The 17,740-nt window shown below is 52.6% G+C and overlaps 6 protein-coding genes and 1 non-coding gene across 7 annotated transcripts; 3 read left to right on the top strand and 4 right to left on the bottom strand.

The window, feature by feature from the left end:
- Positions 1–156: 156 nt before the first annotated feature.
- Positions 157–2,838, top strand: COCSUDRAFT_34613 (hypothetical protein; the record flags this gene model as incomplete). Its single annotated transcript, XM_005642660.1, has 7 exons — positions 157–401; positions 530–598; positions 704–901; positions 1,181–1,298; positions 1,553–1,671; positions 1,994–2,154; positions 2,502–2,838. Coding segments are annotated over exons 1-7 (785 nt in total), but the record flags the coding sequence as incomplete, so codon positions are not given.
- A 20-nt stretch (positions 2,839–2,858) lies between these two features.
- On the bottom strand, positions 2,859–5,155 carry COCSUDRAFT_34612 (glutathione S-transferase). The gene is made up of 7 exons (XM_005642659.1): positions 4,951–5,155; positions 4,643–4,803; positions 4,421–4,527; positions 4,187–4,306; positions 3,814–4,008; positions 3,534–3,604; positions 2,859–3,327 (listed from the first exon to the last, which is right to left on the bottom strand). The coding sequence occupies exons 1-7, from the start codon at positions 5,007–5,009 to the stop codon at positions 3,315–3,317; spliced, it is 726 nt and encodes a 241-aa protein (XP_005642716.1). The 5' UTR covers positions 5,010–5,155; the 3' UTR covers positions 2,859–3,314.
- Positions 5,156–6,389: 1,234 nt separating this feature from the next.
- Positions 6,390–10,196, bottom strand: COCSUDRAFT_31829 (putative plastid geranylgeranyl reductase precursor; the record flags this gene model as incomplete). The annotated part of the gene is made up of 9 exons (XM_005642658.1): positions 6,390–6,626; positions 6,974–7,071; positions 7,379–7,580; positions 7,886–7,953; positions 8,147–8,273; positions 8,623–8,793; positions 9,087–9,263; positions 9,569–9,640; positions 9,954–10,196. 9 exons carry the CDS (start codon positions 10,194–10,196, stop codon positions 6,390–6,392), a joined length of 1,395 nt encoding a protein of 464 aa, XP_005642715.1.
- A 304-nt stretch (positions 10,197–10,500) lies between these two features.
- Positions 10,501–10,573, top strand: COCSUDRAFT_t79. The gene has a single exon. It is a non-coding gene; the product is annotated as a tRNA-Phe (tRNA).
- Positions 10,574–10,952: 379 nt separating this feature from the next.
- On the bottom strand, positions 10,953–13,050 carry COCSUDRAFT_26448 (starch-binding domain-like protein). Its single transcript, XM_005642657.1, has 6 exons — positions 12,828–13,050; positions 12,552–12,744; positions 12,277–12,448; positions 12,018–12,122; positions 11,751–11,849; positions 10,953–11,465 (listed from the first exon to the last, which is right to left on the bottom strand). The coding sequence occupies exons 1-6, from the start codon at positions 12,955–12,957 to the stop codon at positions 11,382–11,384; spliced, it is 783 nt and encodes a 260-aa protein (XP_005642714.1). The 5' UTR covers positions 12,958–13,050; the 3' UTR covers positions 10,953–11,381.
- Positions 13,051–13,467: 417 nt separating this feature from the next.
- COCSUDRAFT_45583 (glutathione S-transferase) lies at positions 13,468–15,611 on the top strand (the record flags this gene model as incomplete). Its single annotated transcript, XM_005642656.1, has 7 exons — positions 13,468–13,645; positions 13,830–13,936; positions 14,170–14,202; positions 14,390–14,476; positions 14,695–14,892; positions 15,182–15,252; positions 15,557–15,611. 7 exons carry the CDS (start codon positions 13,468–13,470, stop codon positions 15,609–15,611), a joined length of 729 nt encoding a protein of 242 aa, XP_005642713.1.
- A 983-nt stretch (positions 15,612–16,594) lies between these two features.
- COCSUDRAFT_60541 (hypothetical protein) lies at positions 16,595–17,643 on the bottom strand (the record flags this gene model as incomplete). The annotated part of the gene is made up of 3 exons (XM_005642655.1): positions 16,595–17,085; positions 17,188–17,268; positions 17,529–17,643. 3 exons carry the CDS (start codon positions 17,641–17,643, stop codon positions 16,595–16,597), a joined length of 687 nt encoding a protein of 228 aa, XP_005642712.1.
- Positions 17,644–17,740: the final 97 nt, after the last annotated feature.

The raw sequence follows: 17,740 nt of genomic DNA, 5'->3' as shown, positions 1-17,740 counted from the left end.
TGCTAAGAAACGCCAAGAGAACTCGTATGATGGCCAAAAATCGAATTTCCAAAAATAGATTAGCAAGATTGGGAACGCCGCTCGACTGCGGAGAGCTCTCGGCTTGCGGGCTGCTGTCGGAGATCTTGATGGGGGCATGAACGCAGCTTTTTGGAGCGTCATTTTCACCCTGAAAGTGTTGTGCGATGTAATTTGAAGATACTGAAGATCACTGCTGTTTCGGTCCTCTCGCTTAAACGGAAGGCAGAGAGTGATTGGAAGTCCAGTGTGCAACTCGTTCCGTGTCGAACGGGTCAAGAAAGGAAGCTCTTAAGATATACTGATGGACATCTGAAATAGAAAAAGTCACTGATTGCATCGGTATTGCATCGGCGCTGCACGACTGGTTGGGCAGAATGGCTGTAAGTATATTCGCCGACACTTGTCGACACCATCAGCGTTCTCAAAATTGTCTTGTAAGCGCTGACAGGGTCGCATGTGAAGCGTGACAGCATGTGGGATCTCAATCTTGTCGTGGATGACGATGCAGGCTTTCCGATCAGGCGCTGTTTTGTTATGCCTTCTGGCATCAGCCTGCCTTGCAGTAGGCCTCGAGGAGGTACCAGCCTACCGACACTTACAGTCAAAATGTCATTCAAGCGTCACCTATATTTGACTTCAAATGGTCGAACCTGTTACGTGCTGCTGTGCTCAAATGTAGCAGGGCCAGTTTGAGGGGAGGAAGCTGCTTGTGACTGGCAACAAACGATCAGCGCTGAACAAGCAGAACACATGCATGGCAGAGGACATCTGCGTGCATAAGTCTTGCGGCAAAGCCTATGACCACACTGCAACAAACTTCCCCTTCACCATTGACTACCAGAAGACCACATCCAGCGAGGCAACCACCTTTGACTTCCAGGTGCGGATTTGCATCCTCACTGCACTGACGCCCTTTGGTCTGTCTATCAAGAGGCTCAGCAAAAATGTGTCATCTCGAAAGGTGTGTTCAGAGCGCCAACCGCTTGTGCTGAGCCAGCAGATCTATCTACAGAGAGCAGGTGCCGCAGTTGCAGGATGTGACCTCAATAGTATGGAGGATGGGTGTGCGAGCTCATAGGAAGCACAGGAGACACCGCCCTGTGTGGCAGCATTGTGAGCTCTCAAAGTGGTGCGGTGTTAAACAGTGCTGCGGATGCAGGTGTGCGCCAAAAGCTGCTCTCAGGAGGCGACCCACTGCGACACCCTGGCGGCCTGGTCACTACGGCTAGACACCGGGCTGGTGTCCGACAGCAGCTTCTTCCAGAGCGTGCAGCCAGGTGGGCATGTCTCAAAGCCACTCCATTGACCTCATTGCTGCCTCATCTAATGCCAGACAATGACGTCATCACATGATATTGTGCTTTCATGTTCCTGACTACAGCTGTGCAGCCTTTTTGTGAGCATGCCAGATTGTGCAGTCAAGGCTCCTGCAAGGAACAAAGGAGCCTTCCAAGAGAAATTGAAGCATAATCTAGCACCCAAATGGTGAGACCAATGCGGAGGCTGTAATGCGGCTGTGTGGCGTGCGCAGAGGGCGAGCTGCTGAGCGAGTGTGCGGAGACGGGGCTGGGCTACAGGTGGGCAGGGAGCGCGCTGGGAGATCTGGAGCAGCACCACCCCTCCACAGGGGACAAGTGCGAGCACTTCCAGGTACGGCTCCCACACCAACCACTGCACTTTCTCAGCTGCAAAGACTGCTACTTCACTCCGGATATTGACTGGATCATTAGCTATGCTGCTCGGCTTGTGCTGCACCAGCTTGTCAGCTTTGGAAAGAATAGCTTGTGGCCAGTGCCGTGCTTATGCCGTAGCTGACAGACAGGGCCTCAATGCCTGCTACCGGAATAAGTTTTGTTAAGCGCACAGGGCACAGAAGAAAGGCTGCTTTGATATATGGCTCAGGGAATGGCACCTTGCCTGAGGTCTGTTGCATGTCCAGCTTGTGCTGACGGGGCGTCCATGTGGCGTCCAGGTGTCGGTGAAGCGGGACCCCCACATGGCGGGCCACTACTGGCTGACGGACATTTGCCAGCAGGCTATTGACATCGTGTCCAGCAAGTCCGGCTCCTCTGCAGTCACACAGAGCAACATTGTGCTCAAGGCGGACCGCTACAGCGACGTTGGCTCCTGCCTGTGAGATCCCCTTCCCTCCTGTTGTGACATGAATCTTTGTGCGTGAGGAGTAGGAGGCAAGCTGCATGGTGGGGTTGGGAGGTCATGCATGCCACTAGAAGGCGAGAAGCTTCAGCCCAGATATGGAAGGGTGCCAGCTGATTGAGCAAGACTGCAGTGCTATGCCGAACTGCACTGTGATGACCCCGTCTACAGTGCATCTAAAAAAAGCTTCGCTCTATTTGATAGACATCTTGAGGGCAAGATGACACATGCTGCGCATCTCCCAATTGCCTTGCAGACTGGTTTTATCAAGGTGTGCTGGTTGAGAGGGCAGTGTGCTGAGTGGCTGTGTGCGCATGCTGCAGGGTGCACTACAAGCTGCAGAGTGGAGCGTACGGCTTCACCATGCTGGAGGATAAGGAGTATGCAGAGAAGGACAAGCGAAACAATGAGGCCAGCGATGACTCGTCAAACAGTAGATGACGGATTGGACAGTGGGAATTGCGCCTCAGATTCAGCAATTGTGACTCACATTCCATCAGTTGATGTGTGCGTCAATGCATATCACAAGGAATTCATGACATTAGCTGTACTGTAGGGCCGATATAGTTGTCTCGTCACCACCATTGAATGGTACGTTTACAGGCAAGATTCCTCGTGCCTTTGGACACAGCGAATAAGTGTAATCTATTCCGCTCAGGGAATGTTGCTGTCAAGGACATGCATGTGACATCATAGATTGCAAGCACGATCAGAGCTCTGTGGCCCATGCTGTCTCTGGTTCATAGCAAATGTTGGCTTTAACTTTAAGCTTGAAGCTTGAAGCTGCCCACAATTTATAGCTCTGGCCTCCGCCCATATGATATCTAGCTCATACATCAGTATCTAGCTCATTACACATCTACATGAAGAAGCACAGGTCTACTTCGCATCGTGAGCATGCATGCATCCCAGAAGTGGCTGACACCAAATCGCTCTGTTCTTCTGTCCTTTCACGCCATCATTCCCCACTGCCCCTCTCGCAAAACACCCCTGTTCACTCTTCCTACGCTCCACGGTCTTCACTGCCGCTGCCATTGCGTATGAATGCCGCTGCATTGCTTTCCTGCCCTTCCCAGTTTTTCAAACAGCCAAGCCAGCTGAGTGCAAGGCAATCAAGTGAGAAGCACTCTCCTGTATCAAGTAATAAACCTGCAAACAACAACCTTGATCTCAGACTGTCCCTGCTGCCACTTCAGAGGGCACTCTGCACCGGTGCTAGGAAACCTCATGGCCCTTGAATGTGCGTGCCAGTTAGCATACATATCCTGTCCGCAATCAAGACTCAGATCAGACAAGGCCAGGATCGTTTGTAAGGTGAGATGAGATAAAACCAGATGCAAAGGGAGAGCCCGCACTTCTTGAAGCTTTCAATGATGGCCTCGTCGGACGGGCCTGTCTTCTTGTTAGACTCTCTGTCCATTGAAGCCTGCACACATGCACATTCTGCCTCTTGTCCTGTACAGAGCAACCCTAACGTGCACCTACACTATTCTCCTGAAACACATGCATGGCCCACTACCATGACAACTGAAGCACAAATATCCTAGAAACTTGTGGGCACAAACCGCAAATTCTGAGAACGCCATAAACAGCAGTATTATGAAGGGTCCTGCCAGAGCAGAAGGCATGACTCACCTGGATCCAGGCAACAAGGCGGTCGAGGCCCTTGGACTTAGCGATCTCCAGCGGATCAACACCCTTGAAGTGGGGAAGGGTGACCAATGCGCGCCTCACGAAGGGCGTTGTGACCGTCTCCGCGAAGCTGTACCGCTCTCCCAAGAAATAACCGCCGCCCTCGCTGCCTGACGCCTTGATGAAATTGTCCAACACCTGATGAAGGGCAAAACATTTACCATAAGTCCCACTTCGCTGAACATATTATCAACAGGAATGAGTCCATACAGATACTTTGGTACAGCTGTGCAAATGCATTTGCTACTACAGTATCAAATGAACAAGACACTGTGTTCTGCTTAGCTGCATGCAGACGGAGGGAACAGCGGCGCACCTCAAGGTTGTGTGCAAACTCCTGCTTCAGCTGGGCCAGCTCATCATCGCTGCCAGCGCGCAGGATCTTGAAGAAGGGCGTCTGGAATTTGCTGCTGAACAGCTCCACAAAGAGCTTCACCTGCATGAACAACAGCATGCTCTAGGTAGGAAATGGAGCAGTCTCATTGATGAAGGCTTAGTTTGGATGTGCTGTGTGCTTGGGAAGCTGCAATGCCTGATCTTTGCTGCTCACCTTTGCGAGTTGCGCAGGGTCACGTGGAATGATGGGCGTGTCACCCCCATACTTGGCATCCAGATACTCGACAACAACCAGCGATTCTGTCAGCTTCTCATCGCCATCTACATGACCAGTCACTTTGAGAAGCAAGAGGCTTGTTTGAGGAACAAATGTCACCGAGCTCAGATTGGTGCAGACATGACCAGTACTGATTGCAGTGAAGATTCGAGTGCACACCGATGATGGTGGGGACCTTGGCGGAGTCGTCTGTATTTTGAACAATACTGGCGTACAAGTCCGTGAATTCTTTTGGCTTATTAGCCGGATCCGCCAGCTTGTGCTCGTATGGGATTCCCAGCTCCTCCAAAGTCAGCCACGCTCGCTGAGCAAAGGGGCATCTGCATCAGACGCGCAAAGGAGTCTCACGGAATTGGATACCCTGATCATGCATTTGTTGCATTCCTCGAAGCTATGACAAGTCCCATTGCCATTGCTGACAAACAAACGTTGGTTGATCAAAGTCCAATAGAAGCAATAGTACACACCCCCCAGGGCTTGGGGTGATGTCCCAAAATGTTATTGGTGTAGCTGCAGCAGTGGTCATGGTTTGTCGTCGCGGTGCAGCTGTTGCGGAGAGCGATCTGAGACTAGGTCGGCCGAAGCGGGACGTTGAATAACCAAACGCACGCAGTGCTTGCTGGCTAACCATATTCTGACAGCCAGTCACAGGCATTCTCGCATTAAGACACCATATCGAGGTCCAAGGTCGAGACTTACGAGAAGGGAATAATTCATGACGTGAGGTAGGCACGTTGCAGCACGTGCAATGTTCCACAAATACCAGCCCATCATGGCTTTGTTGGGACTGTCCACTACGTAGACTACCAGAGCTGCGGCTTCCCGTCATCAATGCATTGAATGTGATCACGAGAAGGCATGCCAAGCTTTGACAAGTCTGCTCAAGCTGGACTGCCCTCCGTCCAGTCATTGACTAAGTCCGGTCACGGTGGCGGCCCGGGGCCGCCAGTCTGAGGCTCATTTGCATTGTTTGCAAGCTGCAAGTTGAACTTACACGGATGACACGATGACTGTCCATGTGAGCCAACTTGGCACTCATAAGCAATGCTGAGCGTTTGTCGACTAGTACCAAAGACAGTGCATGTTCTCATCATACCAGCATGCTCGCTTGTCACAGTGGTGGCAATTCCTGATGATACAATTGGCTATGGCGGTGCCCTGACGAATCAAGCTCTCAGGCACACCTCCTGATACACGTCCAGTAACCAAACTTGTGAGGGAGAATGTCATGTCATAGTCTCATGAACACCAGATTCTTGCTAAAGCGTTTCTAAACTTCCTGAAAATAAATTCCTTGCCCATGTACCGCTCTGCTGCAGCGCCTGCCAATTTGGGGCAGATCAGGCTGCATACCAGCACAGCACACCATACTTGACGGAACCCAATCTCTGCTGAGTGTCATACATCAAACATGGCGACTCTGCGTGCTCTTCTCAAATACTGTATCAACGGGAGCGACTGGCTTGGTCTGTTGCCAAGCTGCAGCACAGCTTGGCCACGCCAAAGCATGTGACAGAACCCCGCACACTCTGAACAATTGTTGCAGAAGCTCCCAGCACTTTCACTGCTCTCTCTATGGACCACGTGCAAGTGCACCAGTTCTGTCTCTGTCCCTCGTCCCACTGTTGTGCTCTACAGCACTGCGTGCGCCGTCCCCAACGCACACCCCGCCATCGGCAATTGGCACTTGCACCCAAGTAGAACACTTGTTGCTTGCCACTCCTTCTATCCCAGGGCTTCAACGCCCACCCCTCTCATAACACTCTCAAGCCGCAGCCAGAATAAACCCTTCCGCCCTGATCCCAGAACACCCGAAGCAGGTCTGATCTCATTTGTGGGCCGATACTAATGTGCAGCCGTTGCCAGCCACGATTTGAATTCAAATTCAAGAGCAGCGCATGCCAGATCAGGCGGCGACCTTCTCGGGCTGCTTGGAGCCGAAGGAGACGGTCTTGGCACCCTGGCGGAGGGCGTTGCCTCTCAGCAGGCTGCCCAGGGTGTCGAATGCCAGCTTGGCATCGTCCAGGGGGTTGCCGGGGACGACGGTCTTGTAGAGGTAAGAGTCAAAGGTCATGCGCTGCACGTACTCGCTCTCGCACATCTCCACGAAGGCCTCGCGCGCCGGGTTGGACCGGTAGAACACCTGCGCGCACATGACCACCTCAGCCGCTGCTTGCATGTACCCCCGACCAGAAGTACCACACCGGCACCTCCCTTTGGCGCTCTTGTGGCAGGCTATCAGCGCTCTTGTGGAAGGCTAGCAGCACCATGGCATTGGCCATCAGCACCCTGAATTTGGCCAGCACGAAGCCGTCTTTGAGCCGAACACAAGGCACCCAGCTCCTCATGTCACCACAGTGAAAGCAGACCTAGCCCGAATAACTACTGTCCAATGTCAGCTCGCAAAATAGGTAAGAAACAGCAGCTAGCTATAGTTAGGGCTCCTAGCAAAATCAAATGCAGCAGCAAGTGAGCGGGGAGGGCACGCACCTTCTGCAAGATGTCCAGGACCTTGTATGTGAGCCAGTACTTTGTGTCGAACTTGGAAAGGTAGACGTTCAGGTCCTGCTCGCTGACCATGCGCGTGCCTGCAACCCCACACCCCTCCATCAGATTGACCTCCAGCAGGATTCACTAATACACATGCCATGCCGACCCTGCTTGCCACAAATGGTGATCAGGGCAGCTTCCTATACATTTCTCCATCACCTGCCTGCTAGAAACTCCTATGAATGCAACATCAAGCGAGAGCTGAGGCAATGGGGATGATATAGGGTCTCACTGGCACTAGATATCCTGCAGGTCCCATATCCTGCACGTCCTCTGGGCAGGCCATCACTCGATCTCCCAACACACAGCCACCGCAAGGGGGCGAGCAAAATAAGGGGAATGCACCGTTCTTGGAGCCGGCGACGATGGCCTCGGCGCACATGCGGCCGGACTTGGCGGCAAAGTAGATGCCCTCGCCGGAGCACTTGGTCACATAGCCGGCGGCGTCGCCCACCAGCGCAACGCGGCCCTGCGCGCGGCGCGGCCTCGGGTGCTCCGGGATCGGGTGCGCCTCAACGCGGATGATCTTGCCGCCCTCCGTCTTCACCTGCAAGGTTATGCATGCGAGTCTCAGCAAGATGAACACCTGCTGCCTCAGACTCAGGGCTTGGCTGGCAGGCAGGAAGCTGCGCAGAAATGCACTATCTCACCCCAGAGATGTGTGCAGCATCAGCAATGTTCCTGCCTCAAGCTGTGCAGTAGAGGGAGTGCAGTAAGCAAGATCAGGGACTGCAGCAGTCACGATGAACGGCTAAATTTACTGCTGCAGCGCCATTGTGGTCACAGTGGCTCCATAGTGATCAAGCGATTGAAAAGGGGCCTTTGCTCTGTCCGTGGACGCAGGTGGCTCACCTTTGACCTGTCACGGGTGGCCTGCTGGTACTGCTTGATGCCGCTCTTGTTGATGACGGTGCCGGTGCCTACGCAGCACTGTTTAATCAGGAACCACTCTTTGACAGAACATCCCCACAGAAACTCCCTGGCATGTATTTTTCCCAAGGGCAATCAATGGCTCATCCCAAGTCGCACCAAGCTGACTGCTTAAGGGCAGAAAGCCATGCAAAATATGAAACCAGGCCCAGGGCAACTTCAGGGTGTGAGGCTGGTGCGCACCGACTGCCACGTGGTCGTACTTGGGAAAGACCCAGCCGTAGAAGTCTGGAGACACGTCGTCGCCCACGTACATCTCTGCCAGGTCCATGTAGTACGCCATCTTGTCGTCTGGGATGCGGATGCGCTCCTGCGCACAGCAATTCTTTCATTTCATACTCTCCGTTTCCAGAGCACATCGATTAAGATGCCCTGCTCTCAGGCATGCTCCACAGCCAGCACAGGCGGAGCTGACAGCCAACATCCTTGTCCACCCACCACGACCACAAATGCGGAAAGGAGATTGAAAAAGGATGTGTGCAGAATGCAGCTGCAGAGCAGCCATAGAACCAACGACTGTTTGCTGCCCAATGTGAGCTCCCGCACAAAAACTGCAACTGCAAAGTGCTGCCGAAAAGTGTGAGCGACACTCCAATCACAGGATGCCAGCCGAGCATAGGCTTGCACTAATACACAGTATGACTTGACGGCCGCCCCACCTGGAAGGCGATGGCGTAGTCGTACTCGCCGGCGTCGATCTCCTTGGCAACGCGGCTGTTGGCGCCGTCAGCGCCCACCACGGCGTCCACCTTAATGGACTGCGGCTTGCCCACCTTGCCGCCCTCCTCGTAGCTGTTGAAGTGCACCGTGTAGCCGCCCTCAGGGCCATCCTGCAGCACCAGCACACCCCATTTTGAAAACTGCTGACACAGCACACACACAAGGCAGCCGATGGCTGCATGCATCTTGATCACTCAGGCTCGGGCCCCACTACCAGAGCAACGAAGGCTGTCTCACAAAGAGAAACCCCTTCTGCAGTGAGCATCAGAGCGCTGCTGGGCATTGCTGCAGCGAGTCATGAACCCGGCTTTCCTCACACAGTGCCCAAATGACATTAAACAGGCATTTTCTTCTTTTCTCTTGCACAGGAAGAGGTCAAGTGGTGGGCAGGGGATGCGCGCACCTTCTCCATGCGCATGAAGAGGCCGTTGTAGACGGTGGCGCCGTTGGACTTGGCGCGGTCGCGCAGGTAGGCATCCAGCACCTCGCGCCGGCACATGCCGATGTACTCCGTCTCTGACAGCGTCTTGCCCACATCCACCTCCCTGTTGCTGGGCGAGATCATCTTCATCTTGGTCACCTGCGCGCACACAAACACCGGCAGATTGTCAGGCCACAATAAGACTGCATCCTGGTAGTCATCACTTTGAATGGGAAACGTTTGGCCATGTGAGAGCTGCCTACAACAGTCACTGCATATTCTGTCCTGAAGATAATCTGGATACTACATCAGCAGGTCAAGGAGTGATGCAGTGTCAGGAACCGGGAGATTTTAGGGCGCTTCTGTAAAAATCACTATGTGAGACCCTCCTCAAGCTTGATAAGACATGCTGCCAATCACCGAGTAATGCTAGGTGTGGTAACATGGCAGGAGCGTGTGATCACCTTTCTGTCGATGATCTCAGCAGGGATGTTAAACTCGTCCACCATGCAAAGAGGGATGGCACCGCCGCAAGGCTGCAGGGTAATAACAAACGCGATCAGCAATTGTACAGACGCCAATGCAAATGGCCCATGAAGTGACAAAGGCCAATACATGAATCCCAGCAAATGCAACACTGTTTCAAACTATCCTTCCTTCAGTGTGCTACAGAAACCTAGTGATCTGCATATGTGTTTTCACAAAGTAGAGTAGGCGAGCAATTGAAAAGATTCCATAATCCCGAATACAGGCAGAGCAATACTCCGAGTTCCTGCGCCGTTGGGCCACACCACTGGCAAGCTGTATACATAACATACGTAGACATGCAAGAAAGCAAGTCAGACCCACCTTGCAGTTGTCGAGCTTGCGCTCGATCAAAAACGTCTCGACACCACCGCTTGCAAGTGTCTCAGCAGTGCAGGCGCCGGACGGACCGCCACCGATCACTGCCACACGCAGTTTTCTGTCGAGCACTGCTCCGTCCTTGATGGCGCACACTCGCAAGCCCACAGCACGGTCCGCTCTGCTAGTTGGAGCATTGCATTGAAGCAGCTTCTGCCCGCTGATGCTGCTGCTGAAAGCGACGCGCATATTGGGAGATTGGCTAGTTGACAAGCGTGCAATTCCACGAGTTTGTGAGCAGGCCTTGGATGGTGCAGCAACAAATGCAGTCTGCATATTGAGACTGTTGGCAACCATCCTGGGCAACTGCACTGAAACAATGACAATGCAAAAGACGATGTATTTACAACTTTTGAAGCAGCAATATCCGTAGCCCTTGCCAAAGATCAACCGCCTTATCCTGCTGGCCACGTGGAAGCAATTTGGTATGTCGATGAGGGCGCCGGTCAGAGGTACATATATGGTAGAAATTGACCAATTGCCATCACATCAAGCGACTTTAGCTCAGTTGGGAGAGCGTTAGACTGAAGATCTAAAGGTCCCTGGTTCGATCCCGGGAAGTCGCAAATAATCATGTTTGACTTTTTTGCCCTTTTTGGTGTACTTTCTTTATGGCAGCTGTGATTCCTTCACAACTGACATTTTTTTCGGTTTTTTTGCCGTTCACATGAGACATGCTTTCAAAGAGGCTTCATGACGGTACTGGTCGCCGGGCCATCATGGATGACCTTGGGGCGGCCGGCACGTGCGCATGCGGCACTGCTATATTGCCACTGTGCCTGGCATGGGCGTCTCGGCTTTGAAATGATCTAACAATGCAGCTTGCTCAATATGCATGGCAGATTGATGCCTACGTCTCAAACACGTGTGCCACAATGTGTGCACTTATGGTGAAAATTGTGAGAGCGATGCTGCGGCTCTGGCCCTGAAAAATGGCAGAGATTTGGTTGATGAATCTGGTTAATTTGATGCTAGCATCTGTCCTGATATCAGTACCACTGTCTGCATCTGCAATATCATGTAAATGGCACTTCCAGTAGCTGTGCAAAGCGCTCATAATTTTAATAGTCTGTAATCTGCAAAGCAACAATTACAGAATAACTGGCAGACATGCACAAGTACTGACATCCAATCTTGCTGAGGCGCTAATTTGAACGAAGGCACCCTGTATAATCATAGCATCGAGCAAGCAGATAGTACATTCATCAATGGTGAGGTTGATGTCACATCACTCGCACCCACTGGAGGTTTCAAAGTGTACAGCGTGTCAGTGTCATTCGACGAGACACAGTGAGCTCCCACATGCAGAGCTGCATCCCAGCGCTGAGGCAGTACACTCAGCTGAGTCAGCTCATACAGGAGGAGGCACTTGAGCTAATTTCCATCACGCACATCTGAAGGTTCTCCAGCGCCTTCTCCTTCTGTGGGCTTGAGAGACTTCAACGGTGCTGACGTCCCCTGTAAACACCAGCAAGGATGAGCTGCACCTTGCCAATCTTCAGATCAGCACAGAGAACGCAGTGCACTGCGGCATGCTGAGCAAGGCAAGGCATAGCGCAGCTGATGCAGCATGCATCTTGCCGTGGCCGTCTCAATTCATTGAGATGGAAATTTTCATCAGGGACATTCTCCATGCTGCCGACGGCCCACTAGCGCTTGTGATTGTGCCGTCTGGACTGCAAGACAACCCGCATGTGGACTCCAGCACGAAACATGGGCCACCACCGTGCGGAGGCACCGCACCTTCAGGGCCTTTCTAAGAGCAATGGCGTGCCGAGCTGCAGCCGCCACCGCTCGATCCGCTGCCAGCAGCTCCGGCGAGAAAGGATCCAAATCATTTTCCTGCGCCCATACCATCCGCTGAAGATCCTGGGCGAGGACAGACAGAGGGGCGTCTAGATAAACTGGCTCACTCATCTCCAGCCTTCATAGACACAGCATGATGCAGACAAGGAGTACTGCTGCACTGCGTGGGGACAGTTGGGATCAACCGTTGCGAGAGACAACCACCTGCATGCCAAAGGCATGGGTAATGACAGAGTCAAGCTCCCTCATCGCTCGCTCCATTGACAGGGAGACCAACTCCTCCTCATTACCTGCCTCCCTTACACCAACCTGCTGGAATCAGACAGACACAAGGAGTCAGCACCTCCTAAGCACAGAAGTGGGGGCACGGAATCATGGTCGCCAGCCTGAAACAAGAAGAGCTTTAAAGTGGTGAGAGCAAGTGTTGTAGATCTTATTCATCTTGGGGGTGAAGCCTGCACACCTCTATGTATCTGGATGAATCATCCCAAGCATCCCTGACAGCAATACAGCCCGGGGACCAGCGCTCTGCATCGCTGACAGGGATCCGTATGCAGAGGTTGCACCCAGGCTTCCAATAAACAGATCCATCTTCGCTCCGCACCACATACTTGTACTCTAGTTCCGTCCCAAGCCTGCACAACACATCTTAAAGTGAAGAAAGAAATGACTGGGGCCAAACTAAGTATCAGCAACAGGGTTTAGCGGCAATACTGTGCAGCAAGACTTGGGTCGCACTGTAGAGGGAGGTCAAAGTCAGCGCTCCACAGATCCCCGTCAGACCATTCCATGGGTACACCCTGATCGATGTTCCAGCCACCCAGGCTCTCTGTCGATCCCACGATGCATAGATGCTGGCCGAAGTTACAGTGATAGGGGATTGCCAACTTCAGACGGATGAGCCCGTCCTCAAAACTCCCTCCACAGCACACTGCAATAACATCACCTTGTTATATAAGTGTTGCAAAAAGCTACAGGGTAAGGGCACAAAGCAAGAAGTGACCTGCTTTGTACCTTTCACTGTGCTCCACCTTGACCTCTGGCATCCCTCTGCGGATCTTCTAAATGCCAAGCCTGCAGTACTCCTTACTTTCGAGAAGCACAATAAGGCTGGCTGAGAGAGCTGCGAACAACAGTTAGGCATCAACGCTACTCTGGGTAAGGACGTTGATCCACCTCCTGCAAATATACATGGGCTACCTGAGGGACTTAAGGAGGAAATTTTCAACCGCCTTTGCCCAAGTTGTGATGGTCTGCGCCTCTGTTGTCAGAAACAATCTCCGCACGTGCGATGAGCAAGCGCGCATGTGAGATATTTCGAGCTTCCATGAGCGCTGACCCTCTCGTAAGCTTGGACTTCCAAGACATAATAGAATGTTAAAGACAAAATTTTTACCTCTTTGACCTTTGGCAGCCGAAAGCGAGAATCTTGGTTCTGACAAGAATTTTGCTTCAATTCCGACCGGCATTAGCTCTTGCTGTATCGAAAAGGACAATGTCTCCGTCAGCCACCAAAGATCCCGTCCACTTTTATGACATCCTGCCAGCTCCGGGCATGTGAGTGCTCCAGTCCACATGAAATCGCAGTTACTATTGCAAGCAGACCGATCTCAGATCAGTTGTGTCATCAGCATGCCCTGTGTGAATTTCGACAATGCTGTTGGGATGTAGTTGTCCATATGCCCAGCGAGCTTGGATAGCTTTGGAGGAGCTGGGACTGGCGTATACAACTACACTCATTGACGCAACCAACAAAGCTGAAGACTTCAAGGTCCTGTATGCAAGCATTGTGCAGAATACAGAAGACCCAGCCAAAGTACCAACCATTGTTGGTGCGCACCATGCTGGAACCCAATCTTATAATACGCGCGCTTCTTGGTGCCTTCCTTGATGAGAGCATCGCAGTTTCATGATGACACCATGAGGAAGGCTCATGATCAGACATGTATCGGCTCTTGCTTCCAGAGTGTCAGCACACAGGGCCATTCATGACATACTGTGGGACCTGATTGACAGATGGAGACACCAAATTGACAGAGTCATTGGTAATTGTGGAGTACCTGGATGCTAAGTATGGTGGCAAGAAAGGGCTGCTTCCCAAGGACCCCGTCCAGCTTGCCCAGGTCAGGCAAATAACCTAAACGTGTCCTATACTTCTTAATGTCACGCTGTGAGAACCTTGGGCTTCTACACATGCAGATTAGTGTTGCAGCTGTTTCCTTGAGCGGCATGAACATCTAGGGACCAAAACTATTTCCTGGATCGACCGGTCAATCCAATCCAGGTACCTGTGTTGCTGGAGAGGAATATTTAGTCGCGTAAGAAGATGCTGAGATGAGGCTACTTTGCGGTGCAGGTCAAGCTGTTTGTGGAACTTTTCACCAACAAGGTGAGCAACTTGATCCTGCTCAATACACCTGATGTCCAATGCTTCTGCATGCCGGCGCCCATTACAATCCTTCTGTGAGATAAATACCTGGATCTGATGCGAGACTGGAGCCATCTCCCTTACCTGAGGCCGTCTAGCAACACGGGTCACTAGCTGACTTGTCATGATTAAAGTGTGTTTGCTGCAGTTTTCATCGTACATATACAAGATGCTGAGCGCCACAAGCGAGGAGGAGGTCAACACCTTGGGCAGAGCACTGGAGCACAATCTCACGGTGTGCACCTATCCGATTCCCCTGCTCATATCCCTTGCATCTGGCGTGCGGGCCTCGTTCTGCAGGGGCAGAGCTCCCAATACTTCAAGATCGCTCTGTCTCTCTGGCTAGAATTGCCTGCTCGACCAGTCAGAGTCACGTGCAGGACCTTATGCTCCGCACGTTTGCTACAGCTGTTGTGCCAGCCATGCTGATAGTGTGATGTGTGCGTTGCTTAGGTGCTAGACAAGTTCATCACCGCATCAGGCAGCAGGGAGGGGGGCACCTATTTCCTGGGTGGGCGTTACAGCTATGCCGAGACCGTCACGACCCCTTTCTTGAGGCGTGCCCTTCTCGTGCTCAAAGCGCACCGGGGGTTTGACATCTTGGACCTGGCGAGCAGCAACGGCCTGAACAGGCTGCTCCAGTGGATCCAGGTGCAGTACTGCTGTCTGCATTCAACCCATTTTAAGAATAGGTGTAATGCAGCGATGCAACCGGAAGAGACAGCTTGCACAGAGCAGACAGTCTCTGGGACGGATAGGCGCTCAGGGCTCTGCCTTTGACCAGCAGTCATCTTTCTTGAGTATTGGAAATGCTTTGAGGAACAAAGATGTGGGTTTCTTCATGCGAGTAGTTGAGCCAGCCCTCCTTTCTGCAGTGTCAGGATGCAGGGCAATCTCTCAGCACAGAGGGTGTTGATGCTGAGAAGGGTTGTGAACGCAGGCATCCCTGGACCGCGAGTCCAACAAGTCCACTGGGCCGTCGGACGAGCAGATTGTGCAATCTGCCAAGAAGTAAGGACACGCCCAGACCCAAATGTGCTTGTTGACAAGTAGTACTCTGGGGCCCTGCGGCTGGGCAACATGCAATCTGCTTGATTCTGCTGACGCACTCACTGTGCAATTGCACTGGCAGAACGGTGGCATGGTAGGTGACAACAGCAATTTCTTGGCGACGTAAGATATTTTTGATGAGCAAACACTGCTTCCGTCTGTCAGATGCACAGCACACCCCTGCACCTGTCAGACTCTGAGGGGGATCTAGTCCTGCTGCAGCAATCCATTGGTTATTTGACCCTGAAATCCACTGACTTTGCAGGTGGCTTGGGGCAGCGCTCCCAGACTACCAGTACAAGAGCGCAGGGGCTGCGTGATTTAGTGCTGTCACAGTGCTGGCACGGCGCTGTGGAGTTATTTGCTGCACAAGAAAGCCACTCTCAATTGAACAGTGGCAGCTGACACGCATGGATGGTACATTGTAGAGCAGATGCTTCCGGATCTAATGCTCAAATGGACAAGACTCGTTGCTTATGTTGTACAGATGGCATGATGCTGATCTTGAGTACACTTGGAATTACCGCACACATGTAGGGCTGTACTGTATAATCTCAGAGCAAGCTTGTACATTAGGGTGTTGCTGCTCCCTTTTCCAAAGTCCTGCACTGCTGGTCATGGCGCCTGTGTGAATGTCTTCATTTGAGGTTTGAATAAGCAAGTCTTGCAAATTGTGGGTGACGCCTTGCAATTTATTGGAATGTTTGCCTGCCATTGTTGTGTCACCAGTGTGTGTTACATGCACAGCATACTAGAATGGTCTATCACAGGCAAACACAGGTGCTTGCACTTCGCTACCCTTAGTGCCCTTGCTAGCTTCTGGCCAAGGCTTGGCTAGCTTAACCCATCACAACCACCCTTTTTGCGCCCGTCAAGCACATGTAATAACGGTGATTACCCAGAGATTGGCAGAGCATCTGATACCCTTCATTCTTCTGAAGAATGTAGGTTCAAGTTGCTGCTCAACTCAAGCTCTTCTACACAGTGTAAAAGGGCCCGTTACATGAAACCCCTCAGAGCGGTACCAGTACAAGGCCAACAGTAGCACGCAGCAATATCTTCATCAGTCAACATTTTGTACAAGGGTTTGTGGCCACATGCATCCTTTCAAGTTGGGATGCGCACGTGCGCGCATGACAGAGCATGCGCAGGTCAGGCAATTGCGCTGACTGCCCTAAATCTTCTGCCGCATAGCCACGTATGGCATCAAATCTGCCAGCCAGCAAGTGGCCCTTCTGGTGCTCGCTTTGTTACCTATGGCAGTAGCCGTAATGCCGCATCTGACTGGTACTTTGGTCCAAACTCAGTGCGGGGCGCCAACCCACAACGCAAACAAGTGACGTCGCTGCTCGATTCGGGTGACCGGACCAGCCTGTGCCGCTGCAGGACCCCTGCCAAAGTCCTCATCGTAGAAGTTCGCCAGAGCATCCAGCTGGGCGTGCATCAGCGCGCCAAGCTGGCTGGAAGTGGCCGGGTAATCGCCAGCAGGCTGCACAGCAGGCTGCGCACCCAGGGGTTGCAGCCCTCCAGCTTGCTCCTTGTGGAGCACGACCAGCGAATCAACCCCCCATGTTGCATGGTTGTTGACCAGGCGCAGCAGTGAGTTCCTGTGCTGCTGCTGCTGCTGCTGCCGCATCGCTGCCAGTTCCTGCTGCATCGCTGCCAGCTGTCCTGGCAGGCCCCCCAGCTCCTGCTGCATCGCTGCCAGCTGTCCTGGCAGGCCCAGAAAGGGTGCCAGCTGCACCTGCAGTGCCGCTAGCTGTGCTGGCACACCTGCCAAAGCTGCTAACTGGCCTGCCAGAGGTCAAAAGTACTGTCAACCTTGTGGTCTTGTTCCGTCTAGAGAACAAGCAGAAGGGCTTGTAACAAAAGACAGTCGGCTGTAAACAAGCATACCGTGTGCTGCTACGGCTTTCTGGTAGTTGCTCGAGACATCAGCTTCTTCGTGCGCTGCAACAAGAGCTGCGCATGTTGCCCCTGCAACACGGATTGCAGCAGTCAGCAGAGTGCATAGATAACACTGAACTGCTTGAGTATAGAACGATAGAACTCTGCCAAGAGTTTGCCACATACTCTTTAGTTGCTTGACAGCCTTCTTGTAGACGGCTGCGGCGACAACATCTTGCGGGGTGACGGCAGCTGGCGTAGCAACGGCTGCTGGTGCTCCAGGAAAGGCTGCTGGGGCGCCAGCGAATCGCTTTCAGCGAAAGGCTTTCACACTAAGCGGTGTCAGGCACCTGGCTGGGCCAAATCTGGCCGGTACCGCCGAATGCCGGTGGTACCCCCCCAAAAAGCCTCGTACTTGAATTCTCTATCTGTACTCGAGATACCTTCAAGATTAATCCTCGCCATTTCGTCGCCACGATCTTTCAGGTTTCTGCTTGGAGAGATTTTCTCCAAAAATCCTCGAAATGTGCTGTCGCAAGCGTATCGGCAGCAACTTCTTAGA

The sequence above is a fragment of the Coccomyxa subellipsoidea genome, assembly GCF_000258705.1.
Source record: "Coccomyxa subellipsoidea C-169, whole genome shotgun sequence".
Lineage (NCBI taxonomy): Eukaryota > Viridiplantae > Chlorophyta > Trebouxiophyceae > Coccomyxaceae > Coccomyxa > Coccomyxa subellipsoidea.
This window is presented reverse-complemented; position numbering and strand designations above follow the sequence as displayed.

Coding starts and splice junctions, on each gene's coding strand:
- COCSUDRAFT_34612 (XM_005642659.1), bottom strand. CDS start 5,009: ATGACCACTGCTGCAGCTACACCAATAACATTTTGGGACATCACCCCA. Junction 4,528..4,642: donor CAAGGTCCCCACCATCATCG/GTGTGCACTCGA, acceptor CTGGTCATGTAG/ATGGCGATGAGAAGCTGACA. Junction 4,009..4,186: donor AGTTTGCACACAACCTTGAG/GTGCGCCGCTGT, acceptor GCCCTTCATCAG/GTGTTGGACAATTTCATCAA.
- COCSUDRAFT_26448 (XM_005642657.1), bottom strand. CDS start 12,957: ATGCCTAACTGTTGTTCGCAGCTCTCTCAGCCAGCCTTATTGTGCTTC. Junction 12,123..12,276: donor ATTCATCCAGATACATAGAG/GTGTGCAGGCTT, acceptor TGATTCCAGCAG/GTTGGTGTAAGGGAGGCAGG. Junction 11,850..12,017: donor CCCATGCCTTTGGCATGCAG/GTGGTTGTCTCT, acceptor GTATGGGCGCAG/GAAAATGATTTGGATCCTTT.